The 21,346-nt window shown below is 41.0% G+C and overlaps 2 protein-coding genes across 2 annotated transcripts; one reads left to right on the top strand and one right to left on the bottom strand.

Moving 5' to 3' along the window:
- The first annotated feature begins 10,531 nt into the window (after positions 1-10,531).
- Positions 10,532-16,555, top strand: RPF1 (ribosome production factor 1 homolog). Its single transcript, XM_040610168.1, has 9 exons — positions 10,532-10,741; positions 10,846-10,902; positions 11,910-11,990; positions 12,411-12,506; positions 13,178-13,331; positions 13,923-14,005; positions 14,875-15,056; positions 15,135-15,261; positions 16,125-16,555. The coding sequence occupies exons 1-9, from the start codon at positions 10,574-10,576 to the stop codon at positions 16,164-16,166; spliced, it is 990 nt and encodes a 329-aa protein (XP_040466102.1). The 5' UTR covers positions 10,532-10,573; the 3' UTR covers positions 16,167-16,555.
- A 962-nt stretch (positions 16,556-17,517) lies between these two features.
- GNG5 (G protein subunit gamma 5) lies at positions 17,518-21,321 on the bottom strand. The gene is made up of 3 exons (XM_040610169.1): positions 21,135-21,321; positions 19,924-20,079; positions 17,518-17,761 (listed from the first exon to the last, which is right to left on the bottom strand). The coding sequence occupies exons 1-2, from the start codon at positions 21,213-21,215 to the stop codon at positions 19,954-19,956; spliced, it is 207 nt and encodes a 68-aa protein (XP_040466103.1). The 5' UTR covers positions 21,216-21,321; the 3' UTR covers positions 17,518-17,761; positions 19,924-19,953.
- Between the last annotated feature and the right edge of the window lie 25 nt (positions 21,322-21,346).

The following is a 21,346-nucleotide window of genomic DNA, read 5'->3' as shown; positions in this document are numbered from 1 at the left end:
CATGTCAACAATATCAACCCTGCAGGTTGTGTAACAAGATAATGATGCAACCCTTAGGGATGAAGGTGGAGATGCTGGTAGGATGACAAAGTCCTACCACCCACGTACAGCAAGAAATAATTGAGATTAGGTGAGGCTGCAGTCAAACATGAAACATTAAAAGTACTGTTTATTATCAATCACAGAACCAATTAAACTGAATTTATATAAACTATCTAATTAACAGATTAGAAAGCCTGAAGTGACCTGTGATCTTCTAATCTGACTTCCTGTATAATGGAGAGATTTCCCTGAACTAGATTGTATCATTTTAAGGGGGAAACATCACATCTTGATACAAAATATCAACAGAAAAGTTACCATAATTCTTGATAACTCTCTCAATGATTAATTATGGGTAACTATAAATTAAGACTGAAGGTCTTAGATCTTTGTCTGCTAGAGCTAACCCATGTATTTTAAAATGAGTATTTACTACAGAGAAATGTGTATGAAAGGGCCCCCATTAACCTTCTCTTTGATAAGCTAAATAGCGTGAGCCCCACTCAGGAAGGGGAGTATCCTAATCCTTTAATCATGTCTCATGTCTGTTCTATGAAATCCCTCTCATTTTTCATCACACATTTTGAATTTAGGACACAACCCCCCATCAATGCCAGATACAGAGGAAGTATAAACCTCTCTATTCTTTCTCTGTATTTTCTTGCTTGGGCAATCAAGAGTTAGATTCCCTGTTCTAGTCACCATGTCAGAGAAGTAACGATTGTACTCTCTTAGTTTCCAACTGCTTTTCAGTGACTTTGCTTTCCAGGAGAGAACTCCCTGGGAGATCTGCTGGGCTCTTGTTCTTCTTTCTAGAATATGTTATGCTTATTTATCTATATACGGCAAAAATGCTTTCACATTAGTTTTGTAGAAGAATAAGGCACTAAGGGACTTATGAGTGGTTAGCATGAAGTATTTGTGAAGAAGGAAACTGAGGACAGGTCTCCTGAATCCCATACTGGCACTAGTACTGCACACTTACATTTGAAATTGAATTGCAGAGGCCACGACCAAATGCATCGTCAGCTCATGGATACCATCCCAGTATCAACCAAATGTTGTCATTTCTTTTCAGATGCATTTAAAAGTCTCCTGGTGAAATAACAAACCATTTACCCTAACTCTCTCCTGTCAAAGGTAACCATGTTGTACCTTCTCTTTCATAAATAATCCCACACATACTTTTTCCAAAAATAAATAAAGTATTTTCTCAAGCAGGAGGAAAATGTGATCAAACTGGAAACAAAAACTAAAAAAAAAAAATACTATCTTGTCCAATTCTTCCTTTCATCTTGTATGGTAACTTTTACCAAAATGGTACTTTTGACTCTGCCCTCTGTTTCCTACCATAGGGAATAGAGGTAGTCTTCAGCATCAGTCTGTGTTGCATAAAGCACCAAACTTGCTGAGCCATGTAGACCAAGCAAAAGAGTTACTGTAATAAAAGGTCTAACTTAAGACCAGATCTCCTGATGAGCTTCATTTCTGCATTCAGTCAAACCCTGTGCATACAGACAGGATTGGCTGTGACAAACTTTTACTGTAAAATGCTACAAAAGAGGCTGAAATCTAGGGCAGAGCTAGGAATAGTTCTTGGGAAGCTCTCTGGGTTTCCTGGAGGGCAAGGTGTGGCTCTGTACGTGGGAGGTAAACGCCAGTGATTTTCTGTTACTAGTAATTAGGTGCAGCTTGAGTTTCATTAATAAGAGCTACATATGCATACTGGGAAAAAGAGTTTATCTGACACTGAGATTATTACATGTTGCCAGCTAAATGTCTTACAATGGTCATTACCTTTGTTAATTTGTGATTAGCACTTATAAACATCCAAAAACATGTTCATATTTTATCAACACATAAGAAAAAAAGTTCTGCTACTGAGAGTTTATAATATAAAAGAGAAAGAATTGGTAAATCTCCAAATTTTCCCACCAATCTGTCTAATATTTTGCAACTACTTCTTTCATTAACATTTGTTTTTATTAGCTTTAGTCATTTTGCTTTTGATGTTATGATCACTACCAAATACAGAAATACACTTTCCAGAAAGTTATCCTGAGGTGAACACCCAGCATGGCAATATCAGTCTTTAAAGATCTAATAAACTAATGAAGAAAGGAAACAGAAATTTATCAGGGAAAAGGGGCTGGGTAGCCTTAAATAAAAGAGATACTGCAATTCTAGTGACTATTCATCAAAATTTAGCAACACAAACAAGAAAAAAAAAACCTGTAATGTAAGTTAAAATGTCTGTTTCTTTAAATTATTCTAAAATCCATTAATTGCAGTCTGTAACCATATACTATATAAATACTATGGCAGATATTCAAAAAATCTTATAAAACACCTTAAAGGTGTTTGTTTTTTTTTCTCCACTGTGATGTTCATAGCATCACAGGTTTTCAGGCCAAAAGAAAGCACCATGATTCTCCAGGCTGCCCTTTTGTGCAGTACAGGTGACAGTTTGATAAGTGATGTCTACAACCTCTGGAAAAAGTCTGCTTTCTTGATTTAGCCTTCAGGTGACAATGAATACTTCACAGGCCTATCGATCTAATTTTTTTTTTTCCCAAGGCTAAGTTAGTTTAAGGGGGTTTTGTATTTTGTTTTTTAATCATAAAATGTGTCTTGGCTCAGATTTCAAACACTACATGTTTTAAACTATTTATTTGCTAAACCAAAAATTTCTAAGGTTATAAATATTCTCTTCATTTATGTAATTCCAGGTGAGTTAGCTCTTATGTGATTCATTGATAGGCTGAAGAGATTAAACCTTTTAAGTCTTTTCTGTAAGAAGGGTTTCTAGATCTCAAATCAACCATATAGTTCTGCTTAACCATTTTCCCAATTTCTGTCTCAGCATCAGGCCAAGACATACTGCTCCACCAATGAAATCCCTATTGCTACATTTATCCACAAGGATAGCAGTTCTGTGTGCTCTTAATTGCTTTCCTGTATCTCTACTTTTCACAATACAGTCCTCCATCAGATAACTGATCTACTTTTTTTTTTTCCTAGAAATATTAGCCTGTGCTTAACTATATTAAAATGCACATTGTTCAAGTTAGGTCACCTTACCAAAGATTCTGGTAGCACTGTGGAATAAATCCTTATCACGTATCACTTCACAGCTCCGGTTTCTTATGCAAATATTATCTTACAAATTTGTAAACTAATACGTGTTATTAGCCATTTATAAGCACTTCTGACTTATTAATAACGCCAAGTAGAAAATGATCCAATTTTTTCCCATTTTAAAATGTAAAGTATCTACTAAAAGCTAAGAGTAATATAGCCACCACTGAAACATATTAAAATAAAAGAATATTTAAGCAATATGCTTTGCTTAAGTGTTGATAACATGGAGTTGAGTGATCTGCAAGGCAAACAACAGTTTCACTTGAGGTGTTTTACTGTGTAACAAAATAGTTGCCTTATTTCTATAGTAACACCTACAAATTACCTTGCAAGAATTTTGAACAAGGAGAAAAATCTTGGATCTCTGTGGGTAACCTGCAAGCAGAAAAAGAAGCAAAATTGTTTTCTGTACCAAATTCTGTTTATTACACCGAAATTATTCCACTATAGTGCAAATACGCCTTAATATAAAATAAAAAGAAGTCAATAAATAAAATAAAAACACAAGGTAGTATATTCTGAAAAATATCTGGCTAGAAATGAGTCATACTCTAATGCTGGATAAACTCTTATTTGGTATGTGAAGGAATGTTTTATTAAGGGAGCCCAAACTATATGTAATTGCCACCAGCAGAAAGATACTAGCATTACTTCCTACAAAGAAGACCACACCTGCCAAGAGACATGAATTTTTCTACATACCCACAAAGCTGATGAAATGTTGCCATTGACTACCTTGCCTTTTACAGGACAATTCTTTATAAAAGGATAGTGATCTGCAGAAGCAGCAAAATGAATTCAGCAAAATACCAGGTTGGAAACAGCAGATGCTTCTTCAGTACTTTGCCATGGGTAGCTATTGGATAAACCTCTCAAAAAATCTAAATGTATCAAATTACAATTTTCTTGTTTCTAGAATTTCTATTTGAAGAAGTATTCCAGTTTCCTTCACCAGGCACCTGAAGCTCCAGCCTTTATCTTTTTTTTAGCTTACATACAATTAATACATTATCTTGTAATTTTAATCTACTAACTAACCAGAAGTGCTGACAGACTTGTAGTAAATCAAACACCCAGTACTCATCAGGTTGATCTGCCCAGATTAAGATAATGGCCAGCTATGACATCTTGAAAGGTTCTGTAAGAAGGAATTATTGTAATGTAGGTTATAACTACATGTTTAAGATTGTATTGACATCCATAATTAAAGTAGCTGTAAAGTAATTTTTTTAAAACTCTAATGAACTTTAAAACTGGACACTTGCATACAGCAGACTATGGAATTTCCATAACTTTTCAATAATATATTTTCAACTTCTTTGCAAGAATACCACATAAAATGCCTCCTTTTTAAAATGCTCTCCTTTGCTTCATTTTTCCTTAGATTATTTAAGTTTTTCTGCCTCAGGCTTCCAAAAGCTTTGCTTCTTTTTCTTTCTTACACACACATACTTACACGTTCTGAGATGTTAGACACGGACCATTTCAATGCATCAGTAGTCACTGCTCTTTGCACAGCATAGCAAGAGCGTTACACTAAGCTGAACTGCTGCAACTTCAAGAAGGGCAGAATGGAAGAGCCAGGGAACCACATGTCTGTCAGCCTCACCTGCATCCCCAGGCTGACTGTGGAGCAAATACTCCTGGAAGACATTTCCAAGCACCTGAAGGACACAAAGGTGACTGAGAACAGCTGGTTTAATGTGGCTTTCCCAAGGGTAAACCTTTGATGAGAAGACTGGCTCGGCAGAGGAGGAAGAGCAGTGCGTGCTGGTTACCTGCACTTTAGGGAGGCCTTCAGCATGGTCTCCCATGGCACCCTTACAGTCCAACTGGTGAAATACGGAACGAAAAAACGTACCACAAGGTGAATGGATAATCAGCTGTGCTGTGGAGTACAACAGGTATTGATCAGCTGTGCGAGGTCCACCAAAAGGGTGGCCGCTTCCTGGTGGTGTTTCTCAGGGACACGTTCAGGGGCCAAAACTCTTAATGTCCTTATTAATGACCAAGACCAAGGTAACAGAGTGTGCTTTCAGCAAATTCTGATATGATACCTGTTGGCTATGGGTGTCAACACCACCCTTTGTCTGGAAGACAAAGCTGCTATTTGGAGGGGCCTTTGCTTTATTTTACCATTGTTTACTTTCTTAAACCTAGGACAACTTACTCAAAAGCCTGAACAAAGACCGTAAAGGAACTCTCAAAAGTGAGGGCATTACAGAATGAAAAATGACTATGAAAATTTCGTTTGGTGTCCTTATTCACCCATAGTATAACAAACGTTAATTTCCTTTTAGGGACAGACACTAAGTCTGCATTACTCACTTGCAGGGTGCTGAACTTGAGATACCTGGAATCTGATATCTAGAATGGTCCTGAGCATGTGAACCTAACTGAACATAGTTGTGGTTTGAATGTACGGTGCTAAATTCTCAAACTATCCATCTTCGGGTGTCTTACAGTGGGCATTCTAAATCTGATAAATTTGGACAAACTTGTTTGATTTTCCCATCTGTACCATGGACATAATACCTTCTTTCCAATAAGCACCTTAATGTTTGCACACAGCTCAGATACTGTAAAGAAGAGTAAACCAGAAAAGCATAAGAAAATAATTAAATTTTGTGTTGAGTTATGGAATGGGGACGGGCATTGGGAGCACATTGTAAAACCTAGTGTTCATCCTGAAATGTTAAATAATATCCAAATTTATTAAGCATGATCCCCATTTTATCCATTAGAGAGACTGCCCTAGGTGACTGGAAATACTGAAATTAAAGACTGTAAACAAGATCCACTAAGGAATGCAAGCCTCGAAGTCCCAAACAGATGATCTTGAAAACTACCCACGCAGTTCCTGCATAGGCACCTTGTAATTTTACTTTCCTCCCCTACATAATGCTCCCCTGCAGAAACAGCTCTGGCTATGCCCAAGTCTGGGAACAGCCTGGAAAGAGCTAAGCAGTTTAGCATTTGTTTCATGCTCACACCTAGCTGGATGAAAAAAAGGCTTTTCTGCAGCAGAGATCCCAGATGGCCTAGTACGGTTACATGTAACAAGCATCACAGGCCTAGGCTCTCTACAAAACACAATGCAGGCTTCCTCTCAAAAAGTGATGGTATAGATATCCACCTTTCACATGACAGCATAATGTGGTGGGCCCATGTTCAACTCTTTCCTCAGCTGAAGAGATGTGGGCTCAAACACAGATTCCCCTGCCACACAGGGCGTCTCCTGCCACGCTCTGAATATTCCACCCTGGTGAGACCACATTACCCTTTCTTCACTGTGCAAAAAGCCCAACAGAGCATCAGCCAGCAGTGTAAAAGGAACCAGACCCTTTAGCCCAGTGATGAGGGCACGCACCTGAAGACTGAACCTGGTTACAGTCGAGTCTCTACAGCTTGTTTCTGCTTTGCTGTGTAATTCTTTAAAGTAAACTACAGGGAAAGCATTGGGACCAGGCCAGGAATCCAACAGTCGTTACTTTCAGGAAGAGTGTGTCCCAGCCACTAGCTATTTGGTCCAGCATCTTCTTTATCTTACTCTGCACACAGCATTAGCTTCAGTCGGAAGAATTAAGACAGTTCTCACCTCTGAAAAACCTGCAGGCTTGCGGCTTGATTGTTCCATTGAAAGGGAAGCTGTTATTCTCAATCTCCAGAAGCTGGAAAGTCCTGTCTTCTGTATCAAATGTGAGTGCTTTAACTTTTGAACTACCAGTTAAGGAAACCTACTATCACTAACTACAGGGACTGCACAGTTAGTGCTGTCAGTCCCTGAGAATGCCTACCGGAGAGAGGCTGCAAGCAAGACTGTGAAGAATGTTTATTTTGAAGGGCCTGGTAAGGTTCTGACATGATCAAAGCTGTACTAACTGCTCTGCAGTCTCAAGGCTGAGGTGCTTACAGGCATAAAAAACCCCAGACCTTTGGGGTACAACTTTGGTATCTACACAGCGCCATGAAGGGATGGGAGACCTAGCTTTGAATGCAAGAATAAGGAGAGTACACCTGCCTCAGTTCAGCAGTCTGCTCCTGCCAGTTAGCCCTCCTGGGCGGCTCAGCAAAGGATGCCTGCTGCAGCTGCATGCAACCATACTGCAAGGCCCCAACTTGTATTTCTGCTCCACATTGCCTTGTGCTGCTTAAATGTGTGAGCTTCTCTGACTTAGCTTGACTACCAGCATACGGCACTAACTTTCAACAGTTTGGAGATATTCTCCACCGCCAGCAGAGTTCAGAGGGCTTAGGGATCCTGCAGAAGGTTTTGAGAGACATCAATGTGGACCTGCACAAAGCTAAGCCTTGAGGGAAACTTGAGACGCCTCACTTCTTACTCATGTTCTGTTGTGACCTCGTGCGCCTTGGATTTCCCTTCTCCTCTCCAGTTTTAGATCCATGACAATACTATCTCCAAGTGTTTAAATTGGGGGCTTTTCTCCTAGAGGAAAATCAGCCAGTTTTCCCTTGTCCTCTACTCTACTAACACACCAAGAATCCTTAGAACTCAGACATTACTTTACAGAAACTGTGCTCACGAATCTTGTGATCTTTACATGACTATATTACCGATTGGTGGTTATCCGTTTTAACAACAACCACAAAGAATTCTGGCACACTGATTCTGAGAGGAATTGCTTTGCCATGTTAACAAGACAACGTAACTACAGTCAAAATGAATCCATTTTAAAAACACAACAGCTTTTTTCGTTTTCCAAGGGAAAATCAGTATTCTGTAGGAAGAAAGAAAGAAGCCTGTAAGGCTTATCTGTCTTTCTTTGGTTTGGAGCACTGCATTTTCTGGGGCATTTTTTTTCAGTGTAACAAGTGTTGAAGACAAATAGTATGTCCTCTCTACCTTCAGGTAATGAAATTAAGAAAAAGAAACCAGGAAAATAGGAAAATGTTGGTTATTATATTAAAAAAAAACCAACCAAAAAACCAATGCAAACCAAGTAAGAATTCTCTTTCTAATAAATTCTTAAATCCAGAGGCAGCTTTTCCTCTTTTCTTGTCTCCTTCCATAAATATTTTCTAACTTAATTTCCTTTCCCCGGATGAATTTTTGTCCTTTCCACTTAATCACAAAGTAATTTTCAGTTGTTTAAAATGGCAGAAAAGCAAAAAACCCCAATGCTCTATTGATACCACTCAAAATAATGCTTCCACTACCGCAGCTGGGCCAGTGGTAATTTACAGAAAGGTTTCCTCCAAAATTCCTTAGTGCTGACATGGAATAAATGTCTTCATCACTCTCCAGTGGAGAACTTACATGTTGGTTTACGCAGATCAAAGCTACTGGTGTTTTCTGTTTGGGTTTTTGTTGTTGTTGGTTTTTTTAACCAAGCAGCTTCTTCCAAAAGACATTTCCTAGCAATGCTACATTAGCTGTAAAAAAAAAAAAAAAAAAAGAGTATCCTGGTCAAAATATTATTTGCACAGAACAGAGTTCATAGCTAAAATCAGCAAAAGACCCTGGCATTTTTTATAAAGAAATTCAACTAATACTATGCATGCATTTATTAGCTGGGCCTTCTATTGAAGTTATAATTGTACCTTGTTAGTGATCTTATTTTTACCAAGTCCACAATGTGTTTCTGGTGTCTTTTTATTGCCCCTCCCCTGCCCTAGGAAGTTCTTGTATTATTGTGCATCATTATTTTGTTCCTGTAACTCCTTGGAAGAAAAGCCTTTGAGTAATATTAGGAGGTTGTCCTCCCTCTTGCTGGGAGGGAGAAAGATAATTCCACACATAAGCATTCAGTGAGCTTCACATAATTATGCTGCACATCAGTTTGCAGTGATCCCAGCAAAACCACTGTTGCAAACTGGAACTACAAATAACTTAGAACTCCCTATTAGCTCTGCCAACAGCAGTGATGAAAATCTCTGCTAATGACTTTTAGAGATACACTTGCAATCTCTGATGTTTGAATCAGCTAGTGAAATGAAGTTACAGAAAGTCCTTGGTTAACATATTCTCAACTAAATCCCCCAAACTTTAATTACCATGGAAACTACTTATCCTTAAGGCACTAAGGATAGCTGAAATATTTTCTCATGACAAAAATTGGAGTGAGGCCAGAAAAATATAGGATTGTGCATAATGAGGCCTTTGATCATTCATTTACATCTGTGTTAAGTAGAAATAACCTCAGTGAAGCAAGTCGTGTTACTGAGTCCAATTCATTTATAGGACAGAAGCTGGTTTGAGACACTGTCTAGCTCAGGTTATTTCTAGATTTTTTTCCATTATTTTCATGCATTTATGTTAACACATTTCTTTATTCACTTTTCTAGGAAGAGAAACTTAGGAATGCAAAATAGTATTTGTATATAAAAATAGTAGACATATTCCAAGCTTTGAGACAATCTCTGGGAGAAATGGAATGAATCAGTCCCACTGAGGCTCAGCATTTTGCAGTCTCAGATTAAAAATACTTCAAATTTAGCCCAGGCCCCCCAAAATCCCCGAGTACTCAATTTCTATGAAACAGAGTATAGTCTTCATGCTGCAGCAAAGCTGGCATATGTCTAAACCAGCAAATCAGCTCAGGAACAGAAAACTTCATTTCTAGCTTTACAGAAATTACATCTCTTTCAGTTGGTTGTAGGGGTTCTCATTTCATCTTAACCTAAGTTTTGACCGGCTTTAATGGAATGGAAGTAATTTTCAGGAACATTACCATCAAAAAAACCCTATGGTTCCTTTTAAGCAGGTGCTCCCCACAGCTTAACTCCCTGAGCAAGTATCTGAACGTGAAACGTGCACATGGGAAAATACTGCTGGGTCACGGTGTTACTATCATTGCTGTAAATCCATTGGCGTGTGATGTTTGTCCAAAGCTGCACATTTGGGTACTGTTAACCCTGATTATAAGTTACACACGGTGGTAATTTGTATCGCTCTCATCTTATCTGCAGGTCTGTAGCCTGCTGAGCAAGTAGCTTAGCCACTTCGCAGGTCCCCGCACCGCACAACAGGCTGTGCCGGTCGCCCCGCCGGGCGCACCCCTCACGGCCGCGGCCAGCGCCGGGCTCCGCGCCCCTGCGCCGGCGGTGGACGGTGCTGGGCCCTTCCGTGACTCGCCATACAACCACCGCCGCCAAGGCCCTGCCGCCTCTCGGCGCGCTCACAAGGCCTGCCTGCGGCCAACGGCCTCCCCGCGGCCGCCCCGCCAGCCCGCTCCCCCGGCCCCGCCCCCGGCCCCGCGGCCCCGCCCCCGCGGCCCGCTCCCCCCCGGCCGCCCCGCCCCGCCCGGCCGCCGGCCCCGCCCATGCGCGGCAGGAGCCCGTGCCGGCGGCGCAGGCGCAGCGCCCGCTCTCCCGGCAGGCGGGGCCGGAGGTCAAGGGTGAGGGGTCAGCTCCTGCCTGGCGCGGCAGCATGGCCGGCGGCGGTGGCGGCAGCGGCCCGGTGGGCTCTGCGGCGGGCGATGGAGCGCCGCCGGCCCCAGAGCGGGTTCTCTTCCCGCCTACCTTCAGCGTGTCCGAGATCAAGAACAAGCAGCGGCGGCACTTCATGTTCCTTCGCTGGAAGCAGCAGCAGAGGAAGGTGGGGGAGGGCCCGCCGCGGCGGCCGCTACCTGCAGGCGAGGGGGTGCGGGGGCCGGCCGGGCGGCGGGTCTGGCTAACGGATGGCTCTCCCTTTCCCGCTAGGAGAAACTGGCCGCCAAGAAGAAGCGGAGAAAGGAGCGAGAAGCCCTCGGAGACAAAGTAAGGGCCCCGGCGGCAGCGTGCGGCGGCCCCGTGCGGTGGCGAGGCCGAGGCGCCGCCGGCAGCGGGGAGAGCCCGCCCTGCCGGGGTGCTGCAGCGCAGCCTGGGCGGGGGGCCCTTCCGTGTCGTGAGTGAAGCGGTTTCTCCGCAAACCTCGGTGAAGTGGAGCAGTGGCTGGGTGCTCGCTGGCCGTGGTAGCCTTCAGGGACACGGTGTTGTGTAGCGGCGTCCGGCCGCCGAGCTTAGACACCTTGTGGGTGCTGCGTTAAATGACGCCGTAACGGGGCAGCGTGAGTTTTAAGCTAAAAATGGCATAAAAGCAGGCCCTTCCCGAAAACTGTCCTCTGTCCAATGTAAGTGCTGTGTTGAGGTTATTGGGATTTATACTCAGATGAGTAATTTCTGAGAAATTCAGACAATTGGATCTGACCAAACCTTGCCCAGACCAGTTGCCTGCTTGTTTCCAAGCTTAGCCGTGAACAAACATTTTCCTTCTTTTCCTGAACTGTTTCAAAAGCACATTAACAGTTGAAGACAGTTGTGAGTTCCTTTATTATCATAATCTCACAAGAGTAGTGTAAGTCAGCAGGGTAAACATAGGCTATTAGTTGTTAGGTTGTAGATGTCAAGGCTAAATTGTGTTGCTGTTGAAAGTGTAGCTTCTTTCTTCCATGGAAGAGAAGTGGATAGATAGTTCCCCTCTCTTTTCTTTTTTTTTTTGTTTGCTTGTTTTGTTTTGGAACCCCATTTCTTAATTGGACTGAAATTAAGTGGTGTCACTCTTCTAGTGATGCTTCTCGTCCATGTGATGCTCTCTGGTGTCCCAATACCCATGCATACTTTTAATCAAGGTGATATTGTAACTTCTTTTTTAAAAGCTAGCCTGAAATAAATAATACTTCAGTTCTGTGAAGGAATATACACAGTATCATGGTAGTATGAATACATTTCTCAATATACTTAAAAATTGCATGAGTGTTGTATGTTAATAAATCTGTTTATTTTAGGCACCTCCAAAAGCCGTACCAAAGACTATTGAAAATCAGAGAGTGTATGACGAAACAACTGTAGATCCCAATGATGAAGAGGTAACTGCTGAATTTCTACACATGCTGTTGTTAACCCTTCCCTTCCCCCCCCCCCCCCCCCCCAAGAAGGGACATAAAATGGATTAGTGAAACGTAACATTCACCACTTATGTTAAGGTATTGATGAATTATGTTTTACATGTGATGGACTCACAAAGAGGTGATGTCATCCTTTCATTATCTGCATTAGATAATTGCCTTTTGCATTACTGTTATTGCTAGTAAAATCTGCCAGTGTTCATCACACTAGATTCTTAAAAATGTAGAAACACCTGTCTTGTGATGATTAATTATAGGATAGAACTTGTGAATTGGAATTTTTCCTACTCAAGCCATTTTTATCAGAATTTAGATCAGATTGAACGTTTGTTCTTCAATTATTTCATATATGGTAGATTAACAAGACTTCTGTTCTTCCAGGTTGCTTTTGATGAAGCAACTGATGAATTTGCACCATACTTCAACAGACAGACAGTTCCCAAGATTCTTATTACAACATCAGACAGGCCTCGCGGAGTACGTATATTTTACTTGGAGAGTTCTGAGCAGTCAACTGGTTATAAGATACCGAGGTTTTCGTATTATGGTTGGTAAATCAAAGCTGAAAATAATAGCTTTCACATGGCTTTTTTCTGCTGTTGTATTTAGTGAGCTGTCAATAACTTTGTGTAAGTATGTAATCTGTTAGTGTCTCAAGCACTGTTTGTTTCCTTCATAGCAAAAACCAACCTCATGCATATATTCTTGTATGCAAATGATTGTGTTACCTAACTGGGGAGGTGACCAACATTTGTGAAAACCATAAAAGAAGTGGTTTTAAAAATAGGAAAAAGTACACAGCAAACAGTTTACCTGGAAACTCAGACATTAGTACCTGAAGTAATAGTTTGAAATGTTACAAGCTTTTTGTAAACCAATGTCCTTAATGAGTCTGGAGGTTATGCTTGTAGAATTTTCCTGCTTTTCTATGATTGAGGGAGGGGAAAAAAATCCTTTTAAAAAAACCCAAAAAAGTCCCTGGTATGCTGCAGTCTTTAATGCAGATAGTTTTGGGTTTTTTTCATTGGCTGTACTGGAAGTAATATATCATCAGGGAGTGCAGCTGGAACAAGCAACCCTCCATCCCCCTAATACTTGAACTTGGCACTGTATTTACTGAACTGTAATTTTACTTGCCTGTTTTGCAGAGAACAGTGAGATTCTGTGAACAGTTGGCTACTGTTATACCCAACTCGCATGTCTACTATCGAAGAGGACTGGCTTTGAAAAGAATTATTCCACAGTGTATTGCAAGGGACTTTACGGATTTAATTGTCATTAATGAAGATCGCAAAATACCAAGTATCCTTTTGTGTATTTATTAAAGTAGATATACTAGCTCTGGACCTATTGGGGAAAGAAAGTAATTCTGTGGTGTGCATCAAAGATCTACTTTATTCTGGATTTTTTCTCTTTACTGTGCAGCTTACAGTGTAACTGTAGAGTTAAAAATCACTGGGCCAACTTGAATATCTGATGGCTAATGGAACTTGTAATTATTGAAAAAAGTGTTGGCTTTTTTTTTAGTTTGTAATATATGGGTAAACATTGTTATTATTTCAGTAAATTTAATGGTTTGATTAATTAACAAGTTTTTCTGACCAGGAAGTCCCATTTAGTTTTGCTGACTAGATAAAATATTACTAATTAATAACTGAGAAAGATATAGAAGATAACTTAGGTTAGCTATGAAAACTAAATTTAGTGGACATACTTCAGGACACTAGTTAACCAGTTTATGAATGTATGTTCAAAAATATAATGAAACTTTGTAAATCAGGCATAGATTGTGGCTGTAACACGCTAATGTAATATTGCAATTCACAGAAGATGTTGCTCTGTGAATTACAGGTTGAATTTTACCAGCTTTTTTTTTTTTAACTTGGTGAACAGATGGTCTGGTTTTAAGTCATCTGCCTGATGGTCCAACTGCTCATTTTAGAATGAGTAGTGTCCGTTTGCGTAAAGAAATAAAGGTGAGACTCCAACAAAATTTATTAACCCCCTCCCCCCAAGGCGTAAGTCTGTTGATGTATGATAAATACATTCAGTCTACTTGAACTGTCAAAACTGGTTGCATTTTTGTATGATTCAGCTGATAGTGTACAGGTGTTTTTTTCATAAGCTAACAGGAGGCCAAAGACTAGTATATTCTGCCTCCATAAGCAGCATATTTCCATTTTCATAGTTACTTGCTGAATTTAACTGTCTGCCAAGTATTTTTATAGTCGTGCCAATAAATAGCAGTTGATAACCTACATCAGTAGGGAATTCCCAATGTACAGCATACACGCAACAGGGTATATAAAAATCAGCAGTATAAAAGATATCAATAGATTTAGTTCCTAGTCTTGAATAAAACCTAGTTTTTCTTAATTCTTACAGCCCTGTTACCTCTTCTGTAGTAAAATGGATTTTGTTTTCTCTTATGAAATAAGTAATTTTTAAACTTAATCTGTTTTTATTGAAGAAGAATCCCTTATGCTCTTAGTTAGTATTAGTATAGAGAGAAGACCCCTGTGACGGGTAGACTGCATTATTTGCTATAACAGGTGCTGCCAGGAGTGGGAATTGGTGCAGGAGAGAGGAAATGTAAAATTATTTATTTGTGCTTTTTCAGTTTATGTTGTTGAACCAAGGATCCTTATGTTACCAGCTGCTCCTTCACTTGTGTATGAACTTAAGTTGTGAAAAAATAATTCGAGCATGTTATCACTGTGTTTAAAAGAAACTGGCTCTGCTTGTCTTCCCTCTACTTTATTTCAAACTCTTTCTTTGATAATGTATTAAAATTCTTTTGCGTTTGATCTATTTTTTGCATTTTTACCTATTACTTTCATTTCAGCGAAGAGGGAAAGACCCCACAGAACACGTACCCGAAGTAATCCTGAATAATTTCACAACGCGACTTGGCCATTCTATTGGTCGCATGTTTGCTGCTCTCTTCCCACATGATCCTCAGTTCATTGGAAGACAAGTAGCTACATTTCACAATCAGCGAGACTACATCTTTTTCAGATTCCACAGGTGACATTTTCCACAAAGCTTACAAATGAGAGGGGTTTTGTAACTTACTTCCTAATTATTTTTTTTTCCTTGCCCAAGATATATCTTCAAGAGTGAAAAGAAAGTGGGAATTCAAGAACTTGGACCGCGTTTTACATTAAAGCTGAGGTCTCTTCAAAAAGGAACCTTTGATTCCAAATTTGGAGAATATGAATGGATTCATAAGGTAGGTCTAATAAGAATAGCCCTGCTTGGGAAGGGAGAATAAATCTGACATGAAATGTAACTGCAAATCTTCACCTAAAAAGTGGTATAAATGCAGTTCTCAATACAGAAGTGTTTAACTGAAATATTTAGAGGTATATTTTAAGAAATATGCAAAGCAGAAGCATTCTGCTACATTGCAAATCAAAAATAGCATGGATGATGAGTATCAATGTATCATGACTACTTATTTGCAGAATGTAATTTCTTTAGCATATACAGATATAACCAAATGTGAAAAATATTCCCTTGATATAAGCTACTCTTGGAAGCCTAGTGAACTTGACTAGAGCTATTTTTGTGCAAGAATCGTAATGTAAAAATGATTAAGCTATTGATGCAAATGTCACTTCTTAATAGTGAATGGGAAGTAACACTGACCTCTGCACATGTTTCAATGTGTTTCATTTTGAAAAGAAATGGAAGTGTTTTGAATGAAAGGAATGTTACTTGAGGCAGTGATGAATTACTTTCCCAGTCATTTTTACCATGGAATTGCAGTTGATTGGCAAAACTTAGTAGTGAGTATCCAAGCTACACCAGAAGGAAAATTCTAATACTCTTGGTGTAGTCCATGAAAAAGATAATCTTGTTTGTTTTAAAGACAGTTAAGTCTACTGTGAGTAGACAGAGAACTGCTACATGTTCTTTAGTTCTAAATCACTAATCTCTAACTCTTGAACCTTGTTAGTCTTGAAAAGCTGACTATAGAGTCAACTACACAGCAACTACACAGCCTACCCTACTATGAATTGGAGCGGTCATCCTTGTTTGTATTCTGTTGCACAAATTTGCTGATTAGTAATTTTTTCTTCTAAATTTCAGCGCCGAGAAATGGACACAAGCAGAAGAAAATTTCACTTATAAGGGACAGTTATCTGCAAATTGCTGGTGACCAGAAATGTAACTGCATTGAACTATGGATTATCTTGGACTCCTAACTAATGATAACGATACTGAACAGTATCTATCTACAGAAAAACAAACTGCAAACATTAAAACTTTCTACAGAAGCAGATCAAGTAGGATGCATCTTTCTTCCTAATTTTGTAGCTAAATCCAACATCACAAGGACGTGCCCCTTCTTCCAGTTTAGCAGGAGAAACTATGGCAATGTCAGAGAAGCCTATAATTCAGTTATCACCAAGTATTTGCCATAAATATAGCACAACAGCAGATAAATTCCACTTTGCGACATCAAAGACAGTAAATGTTTTGGTTAAAGATATTCTTAAAATAAAGTATTTTGTTATACAGCTCTTTTTTTCTGTGAAGCAGCTAAACCCAGGTGTCTTCCATTAATCATGTACGACATAAATATTTTAAATCTCTTTCTAATTTATGGTATGCGGTTCCCTAACAGTATGGTGATAAAAATAGTCTCCTATCTAGAGAGCATTGAGAAGGTTGTATGCAATCCAGGAAGTCTGTGGTATTTTGTTTCATTAACATCTTGCATAAAATAGCCATGTTGCTAAAGTTAGAAAAATATGCTTGACTCCTACAGGTATCTCTTATGTGAATGTTGTGTTTGGAAGAGGTATATACCAAAAGCAGTTAAAAAGAAATAAACACCAATGAGAGAATTCATAACGCCAGTTTACAGGAAGTACATGAAGCTATCATCTTATCTAAAACCGCTGCTCAGTTGAACAGGTGAGGTCTTTGAGCAGGGGTTTTCCCATTAAAATCTTTAAAATGCTTCTTCAGCCTCAGCTGTACTCAAGTTGGTATTACCTGCAGAATAAAAATACTGTTCTGCCTTAAGTTTGCACATTCACTGGCATCTGAAAAAGCTAAGTTTTCCTTGTTTTCCTTTCTTTTCATATGCTTTTTCACATTTACCTAAAGAGTAGGATGGTTCATAGAGTAAGTCATCTACTAGGATAGAATTACTCTTTAAGATAAAGAGTAATTCAGTTACTCTTTGTCTTTATTTGATGCCTATGATACAGAACAGCTGTATAGTTTAATTCTAAACTAACAGCCAAAAAAATGTTTTCCTGTTCTATTTTTATGATGCTTCGAAGTATAGTATTGATGAAGCCTCATTGTTCTGTAAGCCTACCACCCCCAGGAAAACTTTGCAGCAGCACAGAATATTTAAAGTTAGACTCTTGTATATGCTTTCCAGCTGCTGCAGAGTGAGGCAGTAACGGGTGAGGTGTCAAGATACCCAGAAGTTAATCAGCTTATTATAGTAATTTCAAGACCAGGCTAACTCAAGACACTTTTATTTTTTGCTTGGCATATAAAACTGATTCCCTTATGAAACAGAAGTACTGTAACTAGCATACAGTTCATTTGGAGAGGTAGATGGTAAGAGGTTTGACGACAGTAGCAATTTTATAGTTAGATTTGGCACATTAAAGCTAAGCTTTTGTACAGACTTCAAACCAGGCCACTCCTTGAGGCACTCTGCCCATACACACATCAGCAGCTAGGAAAAGATGCTAAAAGGTCTGAAAAACAAAAAAAAAATGTAGTTAGAAAAGTATCAACGCTAAATGAATCAACTGTATGTCTAAGAACATGTACTTCAGAGTATGCCATGGACAGCTATTTAGAAAACAGCTGTAGAAAGGCTTTTTTTTTTTTTTGTAGAACTACTAGTTTATAAAATAAGCTTTTAAAACCATTAAGCTATCACCAAGGGTGCAAGAAGATAATCAAAGCCATTACAAAAGAACTGAAGCATAGCAATTTGACTTCCAGGAGACACAAAGTGAAAAGACAGAAAAAGTTGTGCCCAGTCACTTGGTGCCTACAGAAGTATCCAGCATTTACTTTGTCTTTGAAAAGCAGGGAGAGTCTGTGTAACTTAAGAAATTACACTTCCTCTTTACTCCACAGAGGTGGTGCTGACTGTGCAAACATCAAGTCTGTTGGCTCACTGTGAAAACACCGGATTACAAATAAGAAATTGCCTATTTTGAGGAAGTGCTTGCAAGGGATACAGTGAAGGAAAAATTTTCCATATAGGTAGTATAACTAAAGCTGCTGTTCTAGCAACTCTTGCCTGTAACGGCAGCAGAAGCAAGTGCCCCTTCCAAAATCAAAAAGGAAAGATAAAGGCTGTAACTGAGAAAGAAAAATACTAAGCCTTTTATGCTCTGTGTGGGCCCATGCTCGTGTGAGATGGAGGAAACGTTATTTCCTGACATCCACACCCAGGAATTACTAGATCTTGGCAAACCTCAGTGGGGAACTGTATGTGTCACTGATTAAAGTACAGTTTATTTGGCTTTTTATAGGTTATCAGCCTAATGCTTACAGATTAACTGGTTTCTTCCTTGAATTACTGCCCAAAGCTGAAGCTATAGTGTGGACACAAGTCAGCGTCCAAGAATATCTTAATACACAACAGAAATAACTTCAAAAGCTACAGGGACTCGAAAGCACATTTCAGTTACACTGCTGCAATTCATTGATCAAAACAATGGGGGAAGTGGTTTTGCTTGTTATAAAGTTACTGTTACTACTCTGTCTTCACTAGCATGAGCCACTTTGTTTATACGCCAACCTTTTGGAAGCTTTCTACAGGCTGCTTGAGGGCAGGACAATTTTAACAACTCAGTCCGACTGTGGTCCTCCTTCTATAAAGCTGCCTAAATAACACAACTTAATCTAGCAAACTACAATTCTTTGGGTGATGTAAGTCAGCTACAAAAGCAGAATTCCTCAAGGTTAAGCCTTGCTATGAGGTTTCTAAGGATTGTGAACTATAGGTAACTATGTATCAGGTGCTTTGAAATGTATATGCTCTCACCCCCAATGGATCAAAGTCAAGGGGCAATGGGGAGGAGGGACACAGTAAAATTATTATGTATTTACTGCGGGCAAAATATCAAGTTACTGTGACTGTCAGTCTTGGTAAGACTACTGTGGATCTAAAGCTCACCTTTCTAAATAGGTTAGCCTAAAATCTAATTACCAGAATTTTCAAGGAACGCCAGATTAGCGGTCTTCTTAGTGACAGCAGTAGGGCTAATGAAACCATAGAAGTTTTGGAATGAAAATCCAAAGTAGTATTCAGCTGCTTCTAGTTATTTAAACTGCTACCCATGTAGTAGCTTATTTGAGTGGAGTATGGGCCCTGATACAATTCTTGGACTACATTTTTTCTTTTGGTTTAGAGGGTGTGCGGACAGTGCTCTTGGAGACCACCACTAAACTATCTTTGGAAGTGCTCTTTAAAAATGTAAGAACAAAAGTGCTTTATCTGCCACAATCAGGATTCACCATGTATGATGTCAGGCATGCAATCCTATGTGAAAAAAGGGCATTAATACTCTTACACAGAAGGAAGATACAGCAGCATTACTGTACAACCAGGTTAGTCCAAATAGCAGGTCAGTAGTAGCTGGTACCACTACTACTTTGCTGCACCAACAGAAACCAGCAAAAGCCCTGCAACAGCTAAATGCTGCTCATAATACTTACGAACAGCATGTGTCCAGTACAGAGCTACAACCAGAGGAAGGCCCCAAAATGGGGATCTAGACCAACACCAGCTGCAGAAGTCAGATGTCTCTTCGGAATACTTTTAATACAGGGCAGTCCCATTTAAAGCCAGCTATTTTTAATGACAGAACAGTTTATGAACAGTAATTCAAGAACTTACCACTGAAAGATACTGAAGTAGTTCACATAATTACAAAAATGAACAGACTTTCTGGGGTCTGAATGGATTTGTACTTGATGATACTCCTGTCAGTAGGGGATCATGCTGTGCATTTTGCAGGCAGAACTGCTTCAAGTCTGCTGCAGCCTGAGAAACCTGGTCATAATAAAAGCTGGCATTAGAATTCACTGAACAGTCTTTATTGAGGATGTAACTACAGCAAAAAGTATAAAGCACACTGCTAAATGATTCTGCAATACAGCTTACATAGATTGTATACAACAGTTTCATTGCAATTTTTTGGTTTCTTTAAAGACAAGAAATTGTGGATACTAGAGTAAGAATTTGTTCGGAAAGTTTTCATGTTAAACTTAAAAGCCCGAAGGGCGAGGGATGAGCAACATCTTGGAAATGGCTTTGTTAAATGTAAGATTCTTGCTCTAGCATGAATAATTTAAAAACGCAGCCTGTTGTTTAAGATGCTCTACTGAACAGAGCTGGCATTTTATCTCCCTTTGGACAGCCATACTTGAGGTGATAGCATAGGGGGGTGGGGTGGGGTGTTGGCAGGCTGTACCGACCTAGAAACAGAACAGTAAAAAATGCTTCGTCTTTTATTTGCTGCAACTCTGAACGCATAAAAACGGAACGCTCCAAGATTCAGAAAGTTGCATCTTCCCTGGCATCCCGTACCCGCAGTTTGCCGAGTCTCTCTGGCTGGACCGGGCGCGCCCCCGCCCCGAGAGCGCCCCAGCGGCACCCGGCGGGCAGCGTCCCCATTTCCCAGCGCCAGGCCCAGGCCCGCCGCGGCAACCTGCTGCGCCCCCGGCCCGGCGGCCCCTCCAGCAGCCCGGCGGCAGGAGCCGCTCCCGGGGTGAGGGAGCGCGGGGCGCAGCCGTCCCCCGGGGTCCCCGAGCGGCGGCAGGAAGCCAGGGCGCGCCGGGCCGGGCCCCGGGGAGGCGGCGGGACGGGACGCAGCTGCGCAGCCGCCCCGGCGTCGGCTCGGCCGGGGAGGCCCGACGGAGCCCCGGGGTAAAGCCCGGGAGCGGGACGCCAGGGCCAAGGAGGGTCGCTGGGGCGGGGCTGCTCGGAGCTGGCGGTCCCGGCCCCTGACCCGCCGGGCGGCCTCCGAGGAGCGCGGCGGGGCGCGGTCCCCGGGGCGCTGTAATGGCGGCGCGTCCGCCCCGTCCCGTCCCGTCCCCGCTTCTCACCTTGACGCGAGTCACGCTGGCCTCCAGGCGCAGCTGCTGCACCACCTTCTTCATGGCCGCCACGTTGGAGGAGCCCGACATGGCGGGAGCGGTGGCGGCCACGGCAAGCGGCACCACACCCAGCCCCAACTTCCCGGCGCGTCCCGAACTCCCCGGCCCGCCGGCGCCTGCGCAACCGGGGCCGGGGCCGCCGCGGGAGGCGCTGCGGGGCG

This window comes from Falco naumanni, chromosome 11, assembly GCF_017639655.2.
Source record: "Falco naumanni isolate bFalNau1 chromosome 11, bFalNau1.pat, whole genome shotgun sequence".
NCBI classification, from domain to species: Eukaryota; Metazoa; Chordata; class Aves; order Falconiformes; family Falconidae; genus Falco; species Falco naumanni.
Note: the sequence above shows the minus strand (reverse complement) of the source record. Positions and strands in the feature narration are given on the sequence as shown.